This window comes from Curcuma longa, chromosome 7 (assembly GCF_044706935.1).
Source record: "Curcuma longa cultivar G26 ecotype Majalengka, Jawa Barat chromosome 7, ITB_CL_G26_1.1, whole genome shotgun sequence".
NCBI classification, from domain to species: Eukaryota; Viridiplantae; Streptophyta; class Magnoliopsida; order Zingiberales; family Zingiberaceae; genus Curcuma; species Curcuma longa.
The window spans coordinates 8,350,337-8,372,344 of record NC_133867.1 but is presented as its reverse complement, the minus strand read 5'-3'; the positions used below and the strand labels follow the sequence as shown (position 1 = coordinate 8,372,344).

At 35.6% G+C, this 22,008-nt stretch overlaps 3 protein-coding genes across 3 annotated transcripts; 2 read left to right on the top strand and 1 right to left on the bottom strand.

Moving 5' to 3' along the window:
- Positions 1–4: 4 nt before the first annotated feature.
- On the top strand, positions 5–1,773 carry LOC141832047 (uncharacterized). The gene has a single exon (XM_074719517.1). The coding sequence runs from the start codon at positions 137–139 to the stop codon at positions 1,652–1,654; it is 1,518 nt and encodes a 505-aa protein (XP_074575618.1). The 5' UTR covers positions 5–136; the 3' UTR covers positions 1,655–1,773.
- A 1,046-nt stretch (positions 1,774–2,819) lies between these two features.
- Positions 2,820–4,761, bottom strand: LOC141832429 (uncharacterized). Its single transcript, XM_074719933.1, has 4 exons — positions 4,650–4,761; positions 4,433–4,533; positions 3,146–3,224; positions 2,820–3,061 (listed from the first exon to the last, which is right to left on the bottom strand). The coding sequence occupies exons 1-4, from the start codon at positions 4,650–4,652 to the stop codon at positions 3,014–3,016; spliced, it is 231 nt and encodes a 76-aa protein (XP_074576034.1). The 5' UTR covers positions 4,653–4,761; the 3' UTR covers positions 2,820–3,013.
- A 190-nt stretch (positions 4,762–4,951) lies between these two features.
- LOC141831946 (serine/threonine-protein phosphatase 5-like) lies at positions 4,952–21,898 on the top strand. The gene is made up of 13 exons (XM_074719382.1): positions 4,952–5,081; positions 7,832–7,977; positions 9,210–9,379; positions 9,453–9,524; positions 9,827–9,977; positions 11,940–12,048; positions 12,123–12,240; positions 15,944–16,091; positions 16,175–16,423; positions 20,513–20,638; positions 20,709–20,809; positions 21,467–21,541; positions 21,814–21,898. The coding sequence occupies exons 2-13, from the start codon at positions 7,896–7,898 to the stop codon at positions 21,871–21,873; spliced, it is 1,461 nt and encodes a 486-aa protein (XP_074575483.1). The 5' UTR covers positions 4,952–5,081; positions 7,832–7,895; the 3' UTR covers positions 21,874–21,898.
- The last annotated feature ends 110 nt before the right edge of the window (positions 21,899–22,008 follow it).

Here is a 22,008-nt window from a genome sequence, read left to right as displayed (position 1 = left end):
ACATTCGCCGCCGCAAGTCCCAATCCATTTGTTTTAGTTTGGCGATGAGGTAAACGGGTCGGAGTTTTTGCCCTAGCCTCGACCGATCCGATTTGGGGAAGGATATGAAATCGGCGCTAGGCCTTCTTCGGTTCCAATGGCATCAAGGCGGCTCGCCAAATCCCTGCCTTCCGTCTCCACTCTCAACGCTCTGCGCCGTAACGCCGACCTCGATCACATCCCTAAACCTGTCGCCCGCTTCGATCTCTCCGCCGTCTTCGACCCCTCCTTCCCCTCCGCCGTCTCCTCCGCCCCTCCTCTTCCCACGCTCTCCCTCTCCGCCGCCGCCCCCTCCCGCCTCATTCGCTTCCTCGAGTCCCAGCTCCCGCCCTCCTTCACCCCGGCCGACCTCCTCCGCCTCCTCCGCTGCCGCCTCCGCCACCACCCCGCCTTCGCCCCTTACGATCTCCACGTCTTCCAATGGGCCGCCGGCGTCGACTCCTTCCGCCACGACCATTCCACCTACGAGTGGATGGCTCGTACCCTCGCCGTCACCGACCGCCTCGGCCCTCTCCGACTCCTCCTCCACCGCATGCTCGCCCAGCCTTGCCCCTGCGCCGACGGCATCTTCGCCTGCCCTCGCATCGAACCGATCTTCGGCTTCGCCATTCACGCGTTCTGCCGCGCGGGACGCCTTGACGATGCTATCTCCGCCTTCGAGGACTCCCGGAGGTCCGTCGACGGCCGTCCCAGTGCGGCTCTTTACAACACGCTCATCGACGGGTTCGCTCGGCGAAGGGAATATCAGAAAGCCGAGAGCTTGTATGGCAGAATGGTCAGGGATCGCGTGAAGCCGGACACTTTCACCTTCAACATCTTGATCAGCAGCTGCCTCCGGTGCTCGGACCTCAATTCGGCGCTGGATTGGTTCCGAGAGATGAGGGCAAGGGGATGCGAGCCAAACGTCGTCAGTTTTAACACTCTCATCAGAGGCTTCTTCAAGGAGAAGAAATTTAAGGAGGGAATTGGAGTTGCCAGGGAGATGCTTGAACTGGGCTGTGGGTTCTCAGTTGCTACTTGCGAGATTCTCATCGATGGTCTCTGTAAAGACGGCAAGAGTCTGGAAGCAAGCAAGCTGTTGGAGGAGTTCTTGCAGAAAGGAGCTTTACCTGACGGGTTCGATTGCTTTGTTCTGGTGGAGACATTTTGTAAAGATGGCAGTGCAGGGAGAGCCTTGGAAGTGGTGGATTCACTGTGGGGGAAGGGCAATTTTTGCAGCGAGGTGACTTGTTCTACCTTGATCGAGGGACTCAGAAGTTCAGGTAAGATAAATGATGCATGCGGCTTATTGGAGAGAATGCTGCAGAAGGAAATGCTTCCTGATACCATCACCTTCAACTCTCTTCTGGAAACACTCTGCGATATCGGAAGGACATCAGATGCCAACAGATTGAGAGTGATAGCATCCAAGAAGGGTTTTAAACCTGACACTGTGACTTTTGGTATACTGGCTCATGGATTCTCTAGAGAAGGGAGAAAAACTGAGGGGGAATCTATCGTCAATGAAATGCTCGATGCCGGACTTATACCAAATATTGCTACTTATAACACATTGATGGATAGACTGCCTGATAGAAAGAATCCTTCAAGTCGCCAAATTGTAAAGGCCAGATAAGGAAACTCTAGCTTGAAATCATAGATTATTGTGATTAGCAGATATCAAAGGCCATGAAGAAATTATGTCTCGACTATTTTAGTTTGTGATCATTTGGGAAGTTCTGAATTTATGCAAGTGTCGTTACCCACCTTTGCAGTAGCTGAAGTTATGGACTGATTGAGAAAGTGAATGAGTCTAACTACCTTTTAAGTTAGGCTTGATCTTTTGGAACTAGTACTTTAGAATTAACAAGTCGATGGAGTTTGATGTGGTGGAAATCTGCTGAAGCTTCCTCTCGTGAAGTGGATGGATTTGCATGTATCAACACGCATTAGAGGGCACTGGGAGTCATGCCGACTGTGAGTCATGCCTATGATGATTTAAGTAAGTCTCCTAGAAAGAGAACTTAAGAGAGAAAATGAAACGTTATGTAAAAGAGAGGACATGTTCTTTATCGCGGATATGTCTGATATTTATATTTGGAGGTAGATGGGAGATTATTTGACCCAAATAAGGCTTGTGATCATTAGATCATTTACCTCTTCATAGATATAAGTCGTGAAACCGACCGTATGAGGTCGTTAAGGTGGCGGATTTTATTTTTTTGCAGAAGAAAAGAAAAGTGATGGGTTAGATGGGAAGTCACGGCTAAGTAGTACATGTATCTACAATGGATCATACCTAAATATGACTTAAGATGACATGGGGATCATGTTGAAGTATGGTCACGAAGGAGACAGAATGAGAGACTACACTCAAGAAAGGTTATGTGGGAAATCGTCAAGAGCTCGGGAAGAGTCAACTCGGATTGGCTTGAAAGCTCGAAGTGACTCAACAACTCGGAGATGCTCAGTGGGGCAATTATCAAGAGCTCGAGTTGTTGTCCTATGTATAAAGTACGGGGTGCTCAATTGCTGGGCTATAACAGCGTCAATGTATCTCAACCAATCAATTGAGAGAAATGGATGCGGAAGCAGATGAAAGGTGTGCAAGTGCTTGTCTCAGATTTATTCTACGCCCAGTTCGGGTATTCAAAGATTAGGAAAACTGGAAGAAATAGGAGACACTTAAAAATTGATGTTGGAGCACTGATACATAAGAGAGTGATCATGGAAGAGGATACTTTGTATCATTGTGAAGTTAATGGCACTCCATAAATATTGAGATTAAGTTATTAGTCGCCTGGAGGCCAAATGTGAAATGGCTAAGTGGATAAAACCAGTGCTAGGCCAAAATCATGGAACATTCTTTCTTGGCTCGCTATATTACCGAACTACTAAAGTGATTATCATCATATTCAGACGACGTTTGACTGAAACGCAACAAATCTAAATATAATGGTTGGTATCAGATTCGAAGATTCATTGGTTCACATCATCAAACGTACACGCCAGTGGCAAGGAGCAAAAATAGAGACCCAAAGCCCTGAAACAACCAAAGAAACAGTTAGCCAAAATACTGACAACTTTCTCACAAGGGTACACACACAGACCACCAATTTCTAATTACCAGGAAACCAGATGCAACGGTAGCAGTCCCGATCTCCTTAGCTAGGCTGCGGTTCCTAGTGGATGTAGTAGCTTCGTAACTGAAATTGGTCATGTATCACCAAAAGAGTTGAATCAACAAACAGATCCAAAAAACAGTTGAAGATACTTCTAAGATATTATGATTACCAGACAATCAGAACATGCATGTGTTTCACAAGAAAATGTAGGTGCACATTGTATCTGGGCAAGGAAAAACCCAGTGAAGATATGCGTAGATTTTGAAGCAGGGGGAGGGGGGGGGGGGGGGGGGGGGGGGGGGGGGGGGGATTCAACTTTTGGTTCCTTGATAAAATTTTGATCATGATGTGGAAGTAACAATCTAAAATATGCTAATTACCTCAATCATCATCCATAATGGTGTAACAATCTAAAATATAAGAAACATAGACATCAATGCTGATCAGTATTGGAACAAGAAATGTCCCCAGAATTTCCCAAGTGATGATCCAAATCCCAACAAAAAAGAAACCTATGCTGTGTTTGGCTACATTTGAGTATGACAATGGGATTCTATGATCACATCCTATTTTCATGTTTGAGGGAGATGTCTATCTTATGTTTATAAACAAAACTCCAGGGTTCTAATCTCACAGATTTCACAGTTCCAAGAATGACTAAGAACTATAATAATAATAATAATAATAATAATAATAATAATACATTGGTAAATTTTGTGGTCATTCGGGTATTGCACAACTTTTGGTCCGATCTTTGGTAAAACATTGTTTTCTTTTCTCTTCACTTATGCTCCATTTCTCTCCTAATTCTTCTCCTCCCAGTAAAAACTGCAAGGACTAGTCCTAAAAAGAAGGAAATAACCTTTCAGCTGAAGCAATTAAAAGGGTCCTTCAATTGTATTGGGTGCTAAAAGTGCTACATGAAGATTAAAATCATACACAATATCCAAATTATAAAGTTCTAACTTCTTCAGTGACTCATAAAGAATGACCACAACTCTATCATCCGGAAGTTATAATCTTTTAGAATTATCTCTCATGCGAGCTTTTCTAATCTATCCAAAATGTTAACAAAAGACTCAACACACACTAGATATATCGCCCATTTCTCCTAACGGTACAAACAATCACAGGACATTAAATCGAGTTCTGTTATGGTACAATTTTAGAACAGAATGGTATACAAGATTAAAAAAAAAAAGAATATTTACGTTGAAATCTATTGTTAAACTTTGACCCAAAAAAGATCCATCCGTAGCCTATTCGCACGAATCTAAGAGGAAGCTTACATGAAGAAGAACGCAGAGACGAGGAGACCAACAACGAGCAAAAGCGCAGAGAGCACCGGGTATAAATGCATGGGGATGGGGCTTGTGAGGGGCTTCGGTGCCTGAGAAAAAACCCTAGAGGCCTAAGAAACCAAAAGATCTTGAAATCCTAAAATAAAACGATTTGGACTGGAACAAAAAAAAAGATGCGAGAGATTGAAATTGATAGAGATCTTACCATCTGCAGGATGAAAGAAGGAAATGGAGGCGAAGACGGCGACGGAAACAAGCCAGTCGCGATCTGCCGCTTCCACGGGGACGAAGCCGTATTTTATACGTAGGAAATTACAGGGACTCCTTTTAGATTTTCCATAAGAAAAGCACTTTCTTACAAATATGTTCTCTCGGTTCAGTTATTGGACTTCTCCTAAAATCCTAATCGTTCGATCTGATCGAACGGACACAACGTGCCCATCATGATGGGTCTTCGACATACCCCAACCTTCCGTCGTCACCTCTGTCGGTCTCGCTCTCTGGCTCGCTCAGCTTCCTGCCGCCTCGACTTCTGTCAAACCCTAAACCCTGTCACGCTGATGGTCTGGCCGTTCTCGGATTCTCTGCGCCGTTGACGAGCTGCCAGCGTCGTTCATGCGCATCCAAGATACCAAAGGTTCGACTTCTCCGCTCTTTCTCTCGTCATTTTTGGATCCCTGGTTCTTTGGTCCTTGTATGTACGAGCAAAGGGGCTAGTTGAAGGCTTTGAGGAGCGGCGTGATCGAGTTTGGCAGTTGGCTGATTCAATTCTTTTACGTGGTATAAAAAGGGCAGCGATAGTGGATTTTGGTCTATATTGGGTATCCAAGATTCGATTCTTTGTGCACTTTAGACTTTTTCTGATAGTAACCTGCATCCTTTCTCATTGGAAGTCAAGGAAAGCCAAAGACTATTAATTTAAAATCCTGTTCGGTGCTGAAGAGTTACATGATGTGATTATTTATAGGTGCCTATAGCATCCTACCATGCGCTTAATGTTTGTGTACCTGAACGAACCTCCCTCCATATCCGTGGAGCCGACTCTATGGTTGCTGTTGTGGTAGCTGATCTACCTGTTTTATAGGTGCCTATAGCGTGCAAGATGTTGTAATGTGAGGTATGGTGGTGGAGGGGTTGTGATTCAAATGTAATTGTTCAGGAAGAGCTATGACTTTGCATCTTGTTGACTATCTCATAGGAAATTAGAGAAAAGGGAAGACCATTTTGAGAGAATTGACATCCAATAGCTAAAGAGCAGTCCGGCATACGAAGTTTCCGCTTGGATTTCGGAGAAGGGTCGGATTACATTGGATCTATTATACGCAACCTTATCTTGCATTGCAAAAGATTATTTCCGCGATTCAAATCCGTGATCACAAGGCAACAACTTTACCGTTGTGTTAAGTCTCCCCTTCACATCCAATAAATAAGGGATTTTAATTCATAAAATTGCTTGATGCCGAAGTGCTACATGATATGCTTTTTAATAGGCATTTAAGAGGTGCCTTGTCAATAATTAGAAAGAATAATTCTAATAAAATTAACTTATTCTAGAAATAAATTAGGATATATCTAACTCTAGAATTACCACTAGTAAAATATCATTTTAAGTACCTGACCTATTCCTTAGCAAATATAGGAAGAGATTAATTTGAATAAGTTGCTTTTTTGGATTGTATCATTTGCTCACTTGATTGCTTCCTACACTCATCTTAGCTTGTCACAAAAATACCAATAATTGGAAGCATGAGGTTCTGCTTGGTTAAAACAAAACAAAATTTGATTTTTTTCATTTCTTAGAAAATATAATTTGAAAGATAAAAAAATAAATATTTAGAATTGACTTTTTTTTTTGCTAAAGGTGAATGATGGAATAAATGTTTAATTTTTATTTTCAGTTAAAGTGCTTTATTTATTTTTTTCCAAAAATGGAAACTGAAAATAAAAAATATCATGAATCAAACAAGGCCTAAGGTTCTAATTTCAAAATTGGTAACTGTTGGATTAACCTAACTATCCCTCCAATCAAAAATTCAATTATTTTTTTTCTCTTTAGAATAAGTTATTTCTTCTAATTCTTATTAAGTTATTCTCTTTATGTTTGTTAGGATAAGTTATTATCTTTGTTTTTCTAGATTTTCTTCTTTTATCACAGACAAGAGATTCTTTTGGATGCTTATGAATAATCATCATATGTTTTGCTTTTATGTTCAGAAATTTAATAAAATATTAGCTTTGAGGTATTTAGAGGTTGATCCTGTTGAATTGATCATCCTCTATGAGGCTCTTTTGTGTCAAGAAATTAATAGAATTATAGACTCTTGTCATTTGGAGGGCTGATTCTTTCTAGGGGATCATTCCCTTATATTTTTCCTTTTCTTTGGTTCTCCCTTAGATAGGAAATGGGTTCCTGTTAGTAGCATTGACGTTTTAGTTGCTGATAATACTTGATCTTAATCAAATATAGAGACCTTATATTCTAGGTACATCATCATAATCATCAATTTATCAACTAGCAATGTTTGTCCTAATTATTTGGAGGCTGCTACATTTGATTGTATTCCTCCATTGAGCTCTGGAGAGGCTATATCAATATTAATATCAAAATCAATCAAATCATATTTTATAGAAACTAACTAAAGTTTCTATGTTTTTTCTCTACCCTCTCACCTTCTACTTTAGTTGATTCAACATTTCTAAGTTCTAACTATAGAATTTGTAGGCCACCTTGGAAGTTTTCCATACTATCTCAACCCAGCCTATCTTATTTTATCATTTGTTGGAACTACACCTATATGTTAATATTTTTATTTTAAGCTTTCTAGTAATACAATGTATCCATATTAGCATATCCATCTTTATTACCTTAATAATTTATACATGTTACTTCCTAACAACCTACACTTTGATCTATAACCAACAGAAAATGTCTACTGCCATGAGCATGGATCTTGTATTCTAGGTGTGAGTTAACAAAAATTGAGAAACTGTTCTTGTGGTTGAGAGGAGATTACTGATGACGATCCACCTTAATCATCTTTACCACTGATATCAAACTACTACTAGTCTTCTTGTTTGCAATTTGATATGAAATTCATATATCTTGCTAGTTAGTATTTGTAGGGAGCAATATTGATTAAACTGCTGATTTTAAATTGTAGGTTTAACCTCTCTAGAATTATTCAATATTCCTTATATTACACATTTGGTTTAGCTACAGTTGCTTGGTATCCTACACAATAGTCTTACAAACCCTAATTTTTTGTACTAGACTACCTGAAACATGAAATTGTGATTTCTTCGTACGACTTAGTGCTACTGCTTTGTGCTTTCTGGAGCAGTTTGTTTTTTTTTATTTCTTGATGTGTCTACTAATTTGTCATGCAGCATAGATTTGGTTATGAAGTTTGTTAGTTGATGAACCAGTTCAACACAAACCATATTCTCCCAAATGACTAGTATGGTTGAATCAACAAATTCTAACCTTGAACAAGCAGAAGAAATCAAGCTTTTAGCTAATGAAGCATTCAAAGGTAAACACATACTGTTCATTTCTAAAATTTTGATTTTTTTTTCAATTGTATGTAACATATTCAGATACCATCATTGCTGTAACATGTGACAAATCAGGGGTCTAGTACTACCAAGCATTTTAGCATTATTGACATAAATGTTATAGACTTGCAAAAGGTAACTGTTTTAGTATTTGTTGTTTGGAGTCCCTTGGATGCCTATCTTGAACATTTTGTGCATTCTGTATGTGTAGGAAGACCAGTATCTGTCTGGTTGATACAAATAGTCTGCAATTGTGTCACTTATGCAGCTTGAAACCATGTTAGTGTGGGGTGATACTGAGTACCAAACCTGTCTTGTTGGGTACTAGCCAAGAGAAAGAGAGGGACTCATATCTGACAAGTGAAGATCATTCAATGAGGAGAGGAATAGATCAACAGACGAAGAATTGCTTTGACCTCTCTGCTTCACACACGCACCAGAGAGTGAAGGTCAAAATACTTCAGTGGCCTGTTATGTGAGAGCATCAGATCGGCTAAGCTTTTGATGAATTATGAAAGAATATGATCAAAGCATCGGCAGACTTCTGAGGTCACTATAATAATTGTAAACAGACAATTGTGATATAATATGAGGTCAGCAATCAATACTGATAATATACTAGGTTCCGTTTGGTATTACAATTAAGTTTGATTGGGTAAGCACTTATCCAACAACCTTAATTTATTGGAAAAGAACAATATTTATTCTTTATACCCTAGCAATCCTCTTTGTGTATAAGAAACTGGATTGGACTCAACTAAGCTGAACCCAACATGTGGACTAACCTCAGTTAACTGGAGGTGTATTATTTTTAATTGCTGTACTGATGCTAGCACTATTTGAAAAGAATACTTTAGCACCATGTTTTGTTTTATTGGATAACTGCTTGTTTGACTAGGTAAAGCTATTAGGAAATAACTCATTTTATACTTTTATATTTTTGACATTAATTCATGATAAATATGAAATAAATAACTTGATATTATTGAATATTGTATTATAAGAATTAATTTAATTTTTGCATATTGTCTTTCTATGAAAATTAATTTTTTTTTGTATATTGGTTCAGTTTTGTATGTTTTGGCTATTCAGATGCATTGTTAGTTGAATTAAGCTTTTACTGAAGCATGTTTTGCGTATTATTGTTTATTTCATGATGATAGAACACATGCTCTGCAATCTTTGATTCACTTATTTGCTTCTCATTCAGCTAACAAATTTTCGCAAGCTATAGTTCTGTATAGCAAGGCTATTGAACTGAATGGCCTTAATGCTGTATATTGGGCAAATCGTGCATTTGCGCATACCAAGCTTGAGGAGTATGGTAGTGCTGTGCAAGATGCTAGTAAGGCTATCGAGATTGATCCTAGATATTCTAAGGTGAGAAAATTTATAGATATTATTTCCAGTTCTATTTGACTAGGTTAATTACATTTGTGATTTTTGTGGGCAGGCTTACTACAGACGTGGTGCAGCATATCTTGCCATGGGAAAGTTTAAGGAAGCTTTGAAAGATTTCCAACAGGCATATTCTTAATCACAGCCAGCTTCTTCATTCATGTTAAGAGAATTCCATATTGGTGCCATTTATCAAGTGAATGGAGCTATAATTAGTTATTTGAAGTAGAATTATTGATGCACTAGATTGCTAGTATACATGATTCTTTGTTATATCTTGGAACCTCCTGCTTCATATTTTGTCTTCATTTTTTAACAATGATCTAATTGGGGCAAAGTTTTTTATTATGCTTTCTTGCCTTGTTAATGCTAAATTCAAGCCATGTTGTAATATTATACAATTGTTTTGACATTTATGCATATCAATAGGTGAAAAAAATTTGTCCAAATGATCCAGATGCAACTAAGAAGTTGAAGGAATGTGAAAAAGCTGTGCAGAAAATTAGATTTGAAGAAGCCATTGCTGTACATGAATCAGCAAGGCGCTCAATTGCAGATTCTATTGATTTCCGTACTATAGGTGATATGCAAAACCAAAATTGTCCTTATTGCTTATCCTTCCACTTTTCTGCATGTATTATTTGTTTTGCTTTTGTTATTGTTTGCTTTTTTTTTTGTACTGTAACAGGAAAAGATTGTTCCATAGGTTTTCATTACCTCTTTACTCCTTGTGTTATTCACGAAACAATGTTACAAATAGATCCTTTGATTATTGTAGTATTTACATCTTGATCTCTATACTCTTTGCATATCTAACATTTCCCCTCAAGTTGATTCAAATATATCATGGAAACTCAACTTGTTACAAATATACTCAATCTTGGGACTTTGTTCAGTGAGCAAGTTAGCTAACTGAACATCAGATCTAGCAAGGAAAGGAGTGATCTTATTGGTCTACTCTTAATAAAGTCACAATCAATCTTGATATTGAGCTACACTTGATAAAGTTACAATCAATCTTGATACATTTTGTTCTTTCATAAAGTACTAGGTTGGAAGCTATGTGCATAGTGGCTTGATTCTCACAGAAGAGATTTATTGGTTCCATGGGATCACGACCTAACTCGGTCAGCAATTGTTTTCTGCCTGACCAAATAGGTTCATATGTTGCTAGTGCCATTGTTCTGGATTCTGCCTCACTTGACCAGAACTACTATAGTTTTTTTTTTTTTTTTTACTTTTCTGTGAGATTAAGTTACCACCTAAGAGGACACAGTAGCTTAAGTAGATCATCTATCTGTAGGTGAACCTGCCCAGTCTATATTATATCCTAGAACTAGCAGGTGACTTCAATTACGGAATAAGGAAACTTTTTTAGGGGCACTCTGAAAAATCATAGAATTTTTAGGGTTGCTCTCTAATGAAGAAATGGAGTTTCTAAAAAATTCTTTTGGCTTCAAATGATGAGACTTATTGGGGCTAGAATTTTCACTAGAGAGATGCAGTTTCTATGTGAAAGAATTTTAGCTAAGCATTCACAAATGTAGAGACTTTTTGGGGCTATAGTTTTCCCCCTTCTACAACAATATAGGGAAGCATTTGCATCGTCAACTACTTATTGAACTCTTATCTTTGAGATTGAAAGAAATTGTATCAATGCATTTAGCTTTTCTATTATTTTTATGGTAAATTTTGAAATATAGCACATAGTTTAGAGTTTTTTTCTAAAATGTAGCACATACTCTAGAAAATTTTAATTGATGTACAAAGTTTTGTTTTCTTTCAATTCGAGCACATTTAGAAAATTTCAATTATATCCATCATGTTCTCTTTTTTTCAGTTCTTGCATGAAACTTTAATAGTTTCTTCGAATTCTTTTTTTTTTTGAATTAAACCTATTTTATTTTATATTTAAGAAGGAATAGATAGTTTAAATTTATATAATTTTAAAATTTAGCAATTAATTGGATTTTTTATTTTTTAAATTATAAATATTTATATTTTTTGTTAAGATTTCAGTTTGAAAATAAATCAAATGACAGATATAAGTAATAAAATAAAATTTTTGTTTAAAAATAAATCAAATAATAAATATAAGTAGTAAAATAATTTTTAATTGAAATGTTAACAGATTGAAAAATAATTTACGTATCAGTGTAATTTTACTTTTTTAAATAAATACTTTTAAAATTAGTTATTAATTTTACATAAAATTACATTCTCAACAATATTGGTGTGTCACATTTAGTAAAATAAATAAATTATAAACTATGTTCTGAAAATAGTTTATAAAGTAGAGACTGAAATAATAATTTGATGCATATAATTTAAACTTCTTAACGTGCAAGCTAAAATTGAAACCAAATTAAAGTTATGGTGTATATAATTGAGACGTTCACAGGTACATGCTGAAATGACAAAATTGAAATGTTGTGCATAATAGAAAATTGTGTGAAATGAATCCAAAAAACATTTTCTATATTTTGAAAATTTTCCTATTTTTAATGTTCCATGATTCCATCTTCTCAAAACATGTTATCAGAGGTGGATGCAAAGTACCCTGGTGCAAGAATAGAAGGTGAAGTGGTAACCTTGGATTTTGTGAAGAAAATGATGAATGATTTCAAAAATCAGAAACATCTACATAAAAGGTTCTTACAACTGCTAATTTCTTGTGTCTACTACTTATTCCCATTTTAATTCTTCTTCTGAATTATCGTCGCAGATATGCTTACCAGATTGTACTGGAAGCCCGAGAAAGGTTGCGAGCTATGCCTTCTCTTGTAGATATCAATGTTCCAGATAGTCACCATTTTACAGTCTGTGGGGATGTACATGGCCAAGTATAACTATTGATTTGTTTGAAGTTTGCACTAACAACATGTCTCATTACTTCTAGCAAATATTTCATCTAAAACTTTTGTTTCTTGCTAGTCAGTTTATTTTATCTACATCATGGTTGATAGAATTGGTATCAGTAGTAGCATTGGCTACTCAAAAAATAAGTATTTGTTGTATTGGATTGTTAGGATTGGCTAATTGATGATATTCTTTTCTTTTAAAAAATAAGTGAATAAAATTCATTAATGGAGGAGATATGCAATAAGATAAAATTCTAACAAGTGCAAAAGAACTATGCTCATGGAAAATTAAGTAAGATAGATTGAGCTGGATCTTACCTAAGAAATATTTTTTTTTTCATGAATTATAAATGATAATTCTAGCATATTAATTTCATTACATTATCAATATATTTCAAATTGTCTATATATTTATCATTAGAACAACCTCATTCTTTATAATTATTAAATAATTAATTAACTAATTAAAGTTATTTACAATAGGATTTAGATTATTATTAGTAGTAAAATTTCCTTAAAAATACTAGTTTATATTTTATATCACTAATAACTTTTAAAATTACTATAGATTACCATAATAATATGTTAATTGAACTATATAAACATTTTAATTAGTGTTCAGTTAAACTTTAGAGATTAATTAATGTAAGTCTCTTTAATCCCTAGATTTAATTAAAGTCAAGGGTAATTCTTACAAAGTTATTATTGCTTTAACTTATTATTTAACTTCATATTTAATATTTAATTCGTAACTCAATTAAATAATCTAAACCCTAAATTCTATAAATTATCCCTTGGCTCACATGATTGTCATTTTTTGCCTATGAGCCCAAGAGATCAAGACCCTTCTTGTATTCGTGTTGATATAACACTACATGGGTTATGGGCATGATAGTGGCTTATGTCATGCAGGGAGGGAGGGAGGTTGGAGTTAGACGATATTGTGCAAGGAGGTAAAGGGGCCTAGTTGTTTCTTGAGTAAGAAAGAGGGTGATGATTGCTTTGTTTACATCACTGGAAAGGGAAGAGGAAGGGGGATTATCATAGAGTCTAGGAGGTGGAAGGGAATCACGATCCACATCTTGGGAAGGGGAAGGGGAGGGAGGATTATGTTTATTTAATAAGTTAATTTGTAATATAACTTATACTAGGGTATGACTATATTTTAGTATGAATTAATGGGAGGGGAATAGGTTTATACTATTGTATGATCTAGGGTAATGGGTCATAGTAATATTATATTTTAAGTTAAAAATAGATTAATAACAATAATAACATGACATATTATTATAAGTTAATTGATCAACTTTAGCTCATGATACTTATTAATACTATATTTTAAGCTTTTTGTCTCCATGTGTCCATGTCTAAATTTGAATCTTTTTCAATGAGTCCTTGTGTCCCACTTTGAAAAAATTACAATGCTTGACACCTAAATCCATACTCATGTCAAGTACTCATAGCCTAGATCAAGCAATGCTTATTGCTATCTCAAACAATGCCTTTGTTACTTGATAATTGCTTCTACTTTTGTATATTCTATTCAATTAGGGAATTGTGTAGGCTATTATAATTTGAAATCTTGTATTGTGTCAAACAGTATGGTTGAAATGTATTGTTCTAGTAAATTACCAAACTTGATATTGATTGGTATGAGCGATCTCTTATGTGTCCCCCATGTCGATTGTGCTAGTGTATTATTTAATTGGTAGTTTATTTTTAAAAGTAAATAAACTAAGTAGAAGAAGATTATACTCTTCTGTGTCGATTAGTAAATTACCGAATTCAATATTGATTGGTGGCAGTAATATTTTGTGTCTTTGTGTCGATCGAGCAAGTAATATCAGTATAGGTAATCTCTTTTGTGTCTCCCATGTAGATCATGTCAATGAGTTTTGAGACGTGTTGACACTTGTCATGGTTCAACACACATTAACACTAATTTTAAAAATTCAATGCATTATATGAGGAAGATTTATATGAATTTCTCTCAACACATTAAAATATAAAATGAGGAAAAATATTTTTAATCAATTATTTAATTATATTCCCATTAAAACTAAAAAAAAAAATCTAAACGAAAGAAAATTAACTAAGTAAATCTAAATTGCCTAAGTACGCTTTAGCAAATGTCAGAATGTGTCAAGCATTGATGCATTATAGTATAATAAATTTTAATTCAATTGACAATATAATTGTTATAAATTTATGTTTAGAAGTAAATGAACTAAGTGAAATGATATTTAAGGTGTAAAAGTTATCTAAATTTATCTTGGCACGCTTTGATGCGAGTCGAGCATTAACCAACACGATGAAGAAATCATATTGCTATGTGTGGCGACCAAAATTCTGACATGAAATGATGCTTTAACTTTAATGTTGTTTGATCGATGACACTCTTTTTGCTGGTATTAGCAAGGTGTAGTTAGTAGTTATGGTGCTTCTGATATTTTGTAACTTATTGCTTTGAAATATTAATTCAATTTTTTCATTAAAGTAAACAAGTGGATGACTTAGACAAATAACTTTTTAATTGCCATATATATGTTTGAAACAAGCTAAGTGGATGATAATTATAATATTTGAATTCATCTTGACACGCTTGGGTGCATACCAATGCGTGTTGAGTGTCGGCATGACATTGAAACGCCATTCTAGATATCAAAATTCTGGCATTACACAAGATTTTAAAGCTTGCAGGCTATATCTAATTTTGAATATAGATCAATCATCAAATATGTTTTTCTGCTTCAAGAATTTGTTGTCTTATCAACTTATCAATTGCTTAGTATCTGGTGATTAGTCACACAAACATCCTTTTCTGCTTCAAGAATTTAATCATCTTTATGAGCTTATCAATTGCATAGCATGTTGTGTTTTTGATGCAGTGACTCATCTTGCCGTGGATTTATGACAACACTGATGAAAGTCAACTTTAAATGTTTTGGTTGGCATTTTGTGTAGAAAGTTAAGCTTTTAGAACTGAAAATGTCTCTAGTTTTTGTACATCTTTGTACTGGTAATATTACATAGCCCTACTTGTTTTTGATGATTTGGTACTCCTTTTTAACTGGGAATGATATATAGTTTTTGCTCACTTTTGCCTCAATTTTAATTTTGCATAAGAATATTTTGGTCAAAGATTCACAACCTAGAAGCTCCAATTGCTTAGACCAAATGATTAAATTGATGTGAATAGAAAAATTTTCTATCTTTTACCTGCTCGTTATTTTGTTTACAATAGGCTTGCATCAAATTGGAACTACTAGCTCACCAGTGGCATGTGCTTCTATTTTGCCACTAGACACTTATTTCCATTTGAAGCTAGCTTTAATGATTTTATGCTTCTCTTTTCTTCTAATATGCTTACCTCATCGTATAATGCAGGTGGACTGAATTTATCTTGTGAAGTAGACACTTGATTTTAGCTCACCAGTGGCATGTGCTTCTATTTTGCCACTAGACACTTATTTCCATTTGAAGCTAGAATGATTTTATGCTTCTCTTTTCTTCTAATATGCTTTAATAATGCAGGTGGACTGAATTTATCTTGTGATTTATTTTGTGTCAATCATACATTTGCTGATTTTAACTCTTATTTTGTTTCAGGCCTATTTTTTCTCTTAAAACTTTATTTATTATGTTATTAGACTGTACCTAAGTTGTATACTCTGAACGATTGCAGTTTTATGATCTTTTAAATATATTTGAGCTTAATGGGCTTCCTTCGGAGGAGAACCCCTACCTCTTCAATGGAGACTTCGTGGACAGAGGATCCTTTTCTGTCGAAGTTATTCTTACTCTATTTGCATTCAAGTGCATGTGTCCAACAGGTCAACACTTACTATCCTATGCAAAATTGTTGCAATTCCCTTAATTTTAGTTAAAATGAGATGTCTGCTTTTTTAAATTTCAGCTATGCATCTTGCAAGGGGTAATCATGAAAGTAAGAGCATGAACAAAATCTATGGTTTTGAGGGAGAGGTCAAATCCAAATTGGGCGAGACATTTGTTGAACTCTTTGCTGAAGTATTTTGCTACTTGCCTTTGGCACATGTTATAAATGAGAAAGTCTTTGTAGTTCATGGAGGACTGTTTAGCGTCGATGGTGTCAAACTTTCTGACATTCAGGCAATTGACCGCTTCTGTGAGCCCCCTGAAGAAGGTACTCTTAATAGTTCTTGATCTATTCTGTTATTTTTTGCATGATGAGAAAAAGTAACTTGCATTTAAAACCCATTAAATCAACTATTTTGATGTGCTACTATCATTCTATCACCATATCTAACATGCCAATTACATTATATTTTTGTTTATGCTAAATGTCTACATACGCTTGCTGCTAAAGCTGACTCTGTAGGTTATCAACAGTACCATACTGTATGATCTCTCTTTTTTTCAGAAAATGCCAAGACTTTTTTGTTGATTTATGTATTGTGTTAGTCATATTAGACTAGTTCATAGTCATTATTTTTTAACTCCTTTATATATAGAGGGGAATCTTTTTTATAGGTTACCCACAGTGCCAACCTGTATGATTTATCTCTTTTTCAGACAATAGCAAGACTTTTGTGTATTGTTGTACTTATGTTAGACTAGTTTGTGGTCATTTTTCATAACCCTCTCCTTTATATATAGAGGGGATACTTTTCACTAATAAAGCATCTGAATCTAATTATTTCCCCTTTATTAATAATTTTTTTTCTGGGTGTTCCCACATTTGTTTGTAGGGGAGGTTGAGGCAAGGATTGAAATCTCGAACCGTATCGCTCGATACTAGTGAAAATTTTCATTCCGTCAGCAGACCAGCACCGACACCGACGTTCCAATCGAGATATCGTTCGAAGGTGTCGCCTGGGCTCGACAATGCCTCTAGAGGCGTTGCTTGGGCCCGGCAACACCTCCGGTTGTGCGTGCCCAATCGTGATCGTGTTTTTTTACTTAGGTTTTTATAATCAACTCCTAACTATAGTTGGGGATAATTTAAATAGACTTAATTAAAACCCCGTAAAATTATCATATTATTTTTTTAAAAAAAATTTATTTTTTTATGTTAAATATTTAGATTAAATTTTTTATTTTAGTTAATATATTTTATATTTTAAAAATATCAAAATTATACCAACACGGTACGATATAGTACCGAAACTACATCGTTTTGGTCCATAACTGAAACCTCGGTACGGTTCGATATTTTAAACCTTGGGCTGAGGATTTGATGCCCCTTTTCCTCCCCTCTTTCTTTGTTCAAGATGTTGTTGAACACCATAGTTTACCTCTCATATCTATGTCAGCTAACAAAACCAAAGCTAGGAGCTTTTTTCGTTTCAATCCAAACTGAGCCAAATGAATTGAACTGATGTAATTCAAATTAAAACTGAGCTAAAATTATTAATTTTTCCCAAATTTGCATCCAAATGTAATAATTTGTAATTTTAATATTAAATTTCAATATTTATGGATCAAAAAATTTAAATTAAATTGTCATATCATGATATTTTGACAAACTTTTAAGTCTTTTTTCTTATTATTTGAAAAAAAATAGTTTTTTTGTTTGGTTTGGTTTACAATTCACTAAACTAGGAACAGATCTAAATCTGAATGTTTGTCCATCAACCTGAACCAAATTAAAATGATTTCATAGAAAAATCAAAACACATTAAATTTTGAATACAATTCAGTTTATTTTTTTTAGTTGAACCATATGAACACCCCCTTATTTGAAGCCCAACACATAATGTTACTTAACAACCTTGCTTGCTCCCTCTCCCCGAGCCACTAAAAAGTTTGCCATAAGACCATGGTAGGCCACAACCAGGGTTGCCAAGTTTGCAATAGGATTGTGGATAACAAAACCAGCTCCACATGCCTGCATAGATTTTGCAACTTCAAGTTGCAACCACATTAACCTGTCGAGGAATATGGCTGCCTTTTCCTAAAGTATCAATTGTGACCCTGCTAAAATCATATAGTCTCCATCTCTCAAGCTGCATGATCTATTGTCTTTCTTTTCCCATAGCTTGAAAAGCTTGGAAAGGGCAAACACCCAATGGACAGACAATGATTCTCTTATGAACAATGGACAAAGATTCCTATTAGATCTCCATGGTGCTCCTGAACATGTCATCTCCAACTGAGGTGCATTCTTGGTGAACCTTAGCCAATGGACAGCCCTTGTAAACCTGTTTCTCATGTGTCATCAAAGAGCCCTAGTGCTACCCTTTCTTTCAAGATCAAGCATGGGAAGGAAGGTACAATTTAGTGGTGAACCCTTTTTCATTTAGATTTTGTTCAAGCTTTACATGGACCCTAAATCCCAAATATAGAACTTGGTAGATAGACAGATCTAAAGCAGGGTTCAGGCTAAGCTAAAATCATGTTCAAAAAGAATGGGTGGCACCTTAGAAGAAGTTACAAGTTTTGAAGGAATTGAGACTCATATTTTTTGACACAAAAATCTTGAATGCTTCTAGTCACACATCTTTTCCCGTTGCCAAAAGTTCCTAAAATGCTTACTATTGTCTCCTTTCTACTATCAAGCCAACAATCCTTGGTTACCCTTGTTCTCCATCACAAGCAGCAACTTAGATCCTGAAGTTGCAAATCTTCCTCTCCTTCTGCCTCAATCTGTTACTTTGTTTCTCATTTCATCTCTAGTTCTCTGTCAATCAATTGCAGCATTGAAGATAGACTACTCTCTCCCTTCCTGAAGTGCTTTCTCTTTTTGCTAACATCTCTGAGTAAATTGAAATTCAATTACGGAACTTTAGTCATTCTCTCCTCTGATATTTTTTTTTCTAGAGTGAATCTGGAATCCAAAGCTCTCTTTTGTCTTCAAAAAAAAAAAATCCCTCTAATTTCACAAACTTCATATTCCCATTGCCAATTTGAGGGGTTAAAACCAAACAACATATGCTCTTCTAATGGTAGATTCTAGATATCTTCACCAAATATTTCAATGGAACTTGTTTTCTATTTTGTGTAAGCTATATTATTTAGGCTTATGTAGAAGTATCTGTATGAGTATTGGGTGTTTGGCACCTAGTTCCCTAAATGTATCACACAGGGCTAATTTTTTTCTAGTCTCCACTTCATGCATGATAGACTCTATTCAGTAGGGTCTCTGATGATATGCTTTATTCAATAGTCTCCAAGTGCAACCATTTCCCCTTCAGTTAGCTTCGTGTCATCTTATTCTTCAATCATAAGATTCTCCAATACTTATTTCCCTTGAAGCTTAACAAGTAGTTGCTTTCCATACAAATTTGTACCTTCAAAATGCATATAAAGTAGTCATAGTATATCTACTTTTTTTCTGTTAGGGACCAAGAAATATATTATGTCAAGCATTTATTATCCTTGAATATATCTACATTTTCTTGCCTGCTGCCGCTTGCTCTGCTTGATCTTGAGCTTTCACTGTTTTTTCTTCTGTTTTCTTGCCTGCTTGCTCTGGTTGATCTTGGGCTTTCACAGTTTTCCCCTCGGTTCTCTTGTCTGCTGCAACATGTTTTTGCTGAGACTCCTGAGCTTTGGCAGTTGGCTCTCTGGAGTGAGCTTCCTGGGTCTCTTGCTTCATCACCTCCACAAACTCATTGAAATCTGCGACATCAAATGACATTGACAAGCCCTTCGTGATCATTTGTCATATATAATGTACATCACTGCCTAGAAATTAGAACATTTTTGATCATACATCTAATATTAGACTGATATTTGCAGTTCAAATCTTAGTTGGAAATTGTAGCTAGGGGAACCTCTAAATTTTGTTTATATAAAATTTTAGTTACAAATTCATTTCTTATCCTCAAATGGGAATAAGAGGTTTATATAAAATTTATCACTGGAATAAGGACATTTTTAAGTTGTTTATAGAAAACTCTGTTTCTCCAATTTTGCAGTAGTTATTTCGGTTATTCAACTTAGCCACAAGGTACACAACGAAGTAACTTGTTTATGCTTATTGGTTCTATTTCTTTCAAGTTCTTACTCGTTGATGGCTTCTTTCATCTCTTTTTAGGAGAGTACTCCTTATTAAGCTTAACCTTCTGTTTAATGTGGGTGTTTCCTTTCCTTATTTGGAATTTTCATTGAAATATTCTCAGTTTGTGTTGGGTCGTAATGCGTTCTCTGTGCCAAGTTAATATCTGATACTAGTACAAAGATGGGTGAAGAGTCCAAGTATCACAAGTGTGAAAGTACTTTATGTATGATATTTTTTTATCGCTTATTTTAGCACGATGTTTTTTTGTAGGTTTGATGTGTGACTTGCTTTGGAGTGACCCACAACCTCAACGTGGAAGAGGCCCTAGCAAGCGAGGTGTTGGACTTTCTTTCGGAGAAGATGTCACCAAGCGATTTCTACAAGAAAACAATCTGGGTAATACTTTTCCCCTTTACAATTTTGTGTCCAAGGATGTGATGCTTTAATAAAGCATTTGTGGTTGCAGATCTTGTGGTTCGATCACATGAAGTTAAAGATGAGGGATATGAGATTGAACATGATGGAAAGCTTATTACTGTATTTTCTGCTCCAAATTATTGTGATCAGGTGACTACAGTGAAATTGTATTGACACTGATTTTACATTTTTTTTGTTTGGAAGTAATAACTGATTTGCTTTTAGAAACAAAATCATGTCTTTGATTATGGTGGTTTTGAACCAAAGTCTATGAAGATAAGTATTCACACTTGATCATGAGAGATCACACTTGATCTGTGACAAAACATCGACATTCTTAATTTTGTAGTGAGACATATGCACTAAGACAAAAATGTAACATTCACACATGACTTGATCCAGCACAGGGCCAAACTCAAGAACTGGAGATATATAGCAATATTTTTGCCTTCTTGAAATGCATTGATTAGCGAACAGGGTTGTAGTTCATCAACTTAACCATTTTTGCTTCTAAAAGGTGGACATTATCATTATGCCTAACTCTATACTGTTGCTTATTGCATCTTCTAATTTTTCAGTTTTGGGACATTATCATTCTGTCTCATTTTTTACCTGTTCATGCATTTGCTTTGGAGACGCGAGAATAAGATTCTGTCAGCAATTTGTATTTGAGCTATCTTTTTCGTGAGTGGATCTTGCTTGTACTTACTTTATATACATACTCAGTTGTACTTGGTTGTTATACTGATTGGTTATCATGAGTCATCTCTTGTTTGAAAAGCTAATATGAGCTTACAATTCTGACAGATGGGGAACAAGGGTGCTTTTATTCGTTTCACCGCTCCTGGTTTGAAGCCAGACATCATTTCTTTTTCATCTGTGGTGGGTATTAAATTCATTTAGACTAATAGAAATAACCTGCTGATCTCTGCTTCCCAACTATCTCCTCATAGAACACTTGATATAACCTGAATGTTCCTCCTGCATATAGATGAAATGACTGTTGCATCATTTATACAAAACCCCACTTCTTGTATCATTCAACTAATGCTCAACTATTTTGATCCTGTTAGAGTCTCCACGCTGTCGAGAACATTGGTCCATTAAGATTGCATCGAGCTAATGAAATCCTCTCTCATGTTTGTGACATGCAGCCACATCCGGATGTCAAGCCGATGGCATATGCTAGCAATTTCCTGCGGATGTTCTCATGATCCAATCAGAGGATCAAACTTATAACCTACCCTTCTCTTGCTTCAATACTTATACGTACCCACAGCTGTAGCTGTAGCAAGGACGCAGAATTTTGCACACAAGGAGCAGCTGAATTTCGCTACGATACAGTTTTG

Bases quoted from the DNA above. Each gene is read 5' to 3' on its own strand.
- LOC141832047 (XM_074719517.1), top strand. From the start codon at position 137: ATGGCATCAAGGCGGCTCGCCAAATCCCTGCCTTCCGTCTCCACTCTC.
- LOC141831946 (XM_074719382.1), top strand. From the start codon at position 7,896: ATGACTAGTATGGTTGAATCAACAAATTCTAACCTTGAACAAGCAGAA. The intron at 20,639-20,708 runs GTAATACTTTTC...TTGTGGTTGCAG, and splicing joins TCTACAAGAAAACAATCTGG to ATCTTGTGGTTCGATCACAT. The intron at 21,542-21,813 runs GTGGGTATTAAA...TGTGACATGCAG, and splicing joins TCATTTCTTTTTCATCTGTG to CCACATCCGGATGTCAAGCC.
- LOC141832429 (XM_074719933.1), bottom strand. The intron at 3,225-4,432 runs GTAAGCTTCCTC...GACCAATTTCAG, and splicing joins GTCTCTGCGTTCTTCTTCAT to TTACGAAGCTACTACATCCA. The intron at 3,062-3,145 runs GTAATTAGAAAT...TGGTTGTTTCAG, and splicing joins CCGTTGCATCTGGTTTCCTG to GGCTTTGGGTCTCTATTTTT.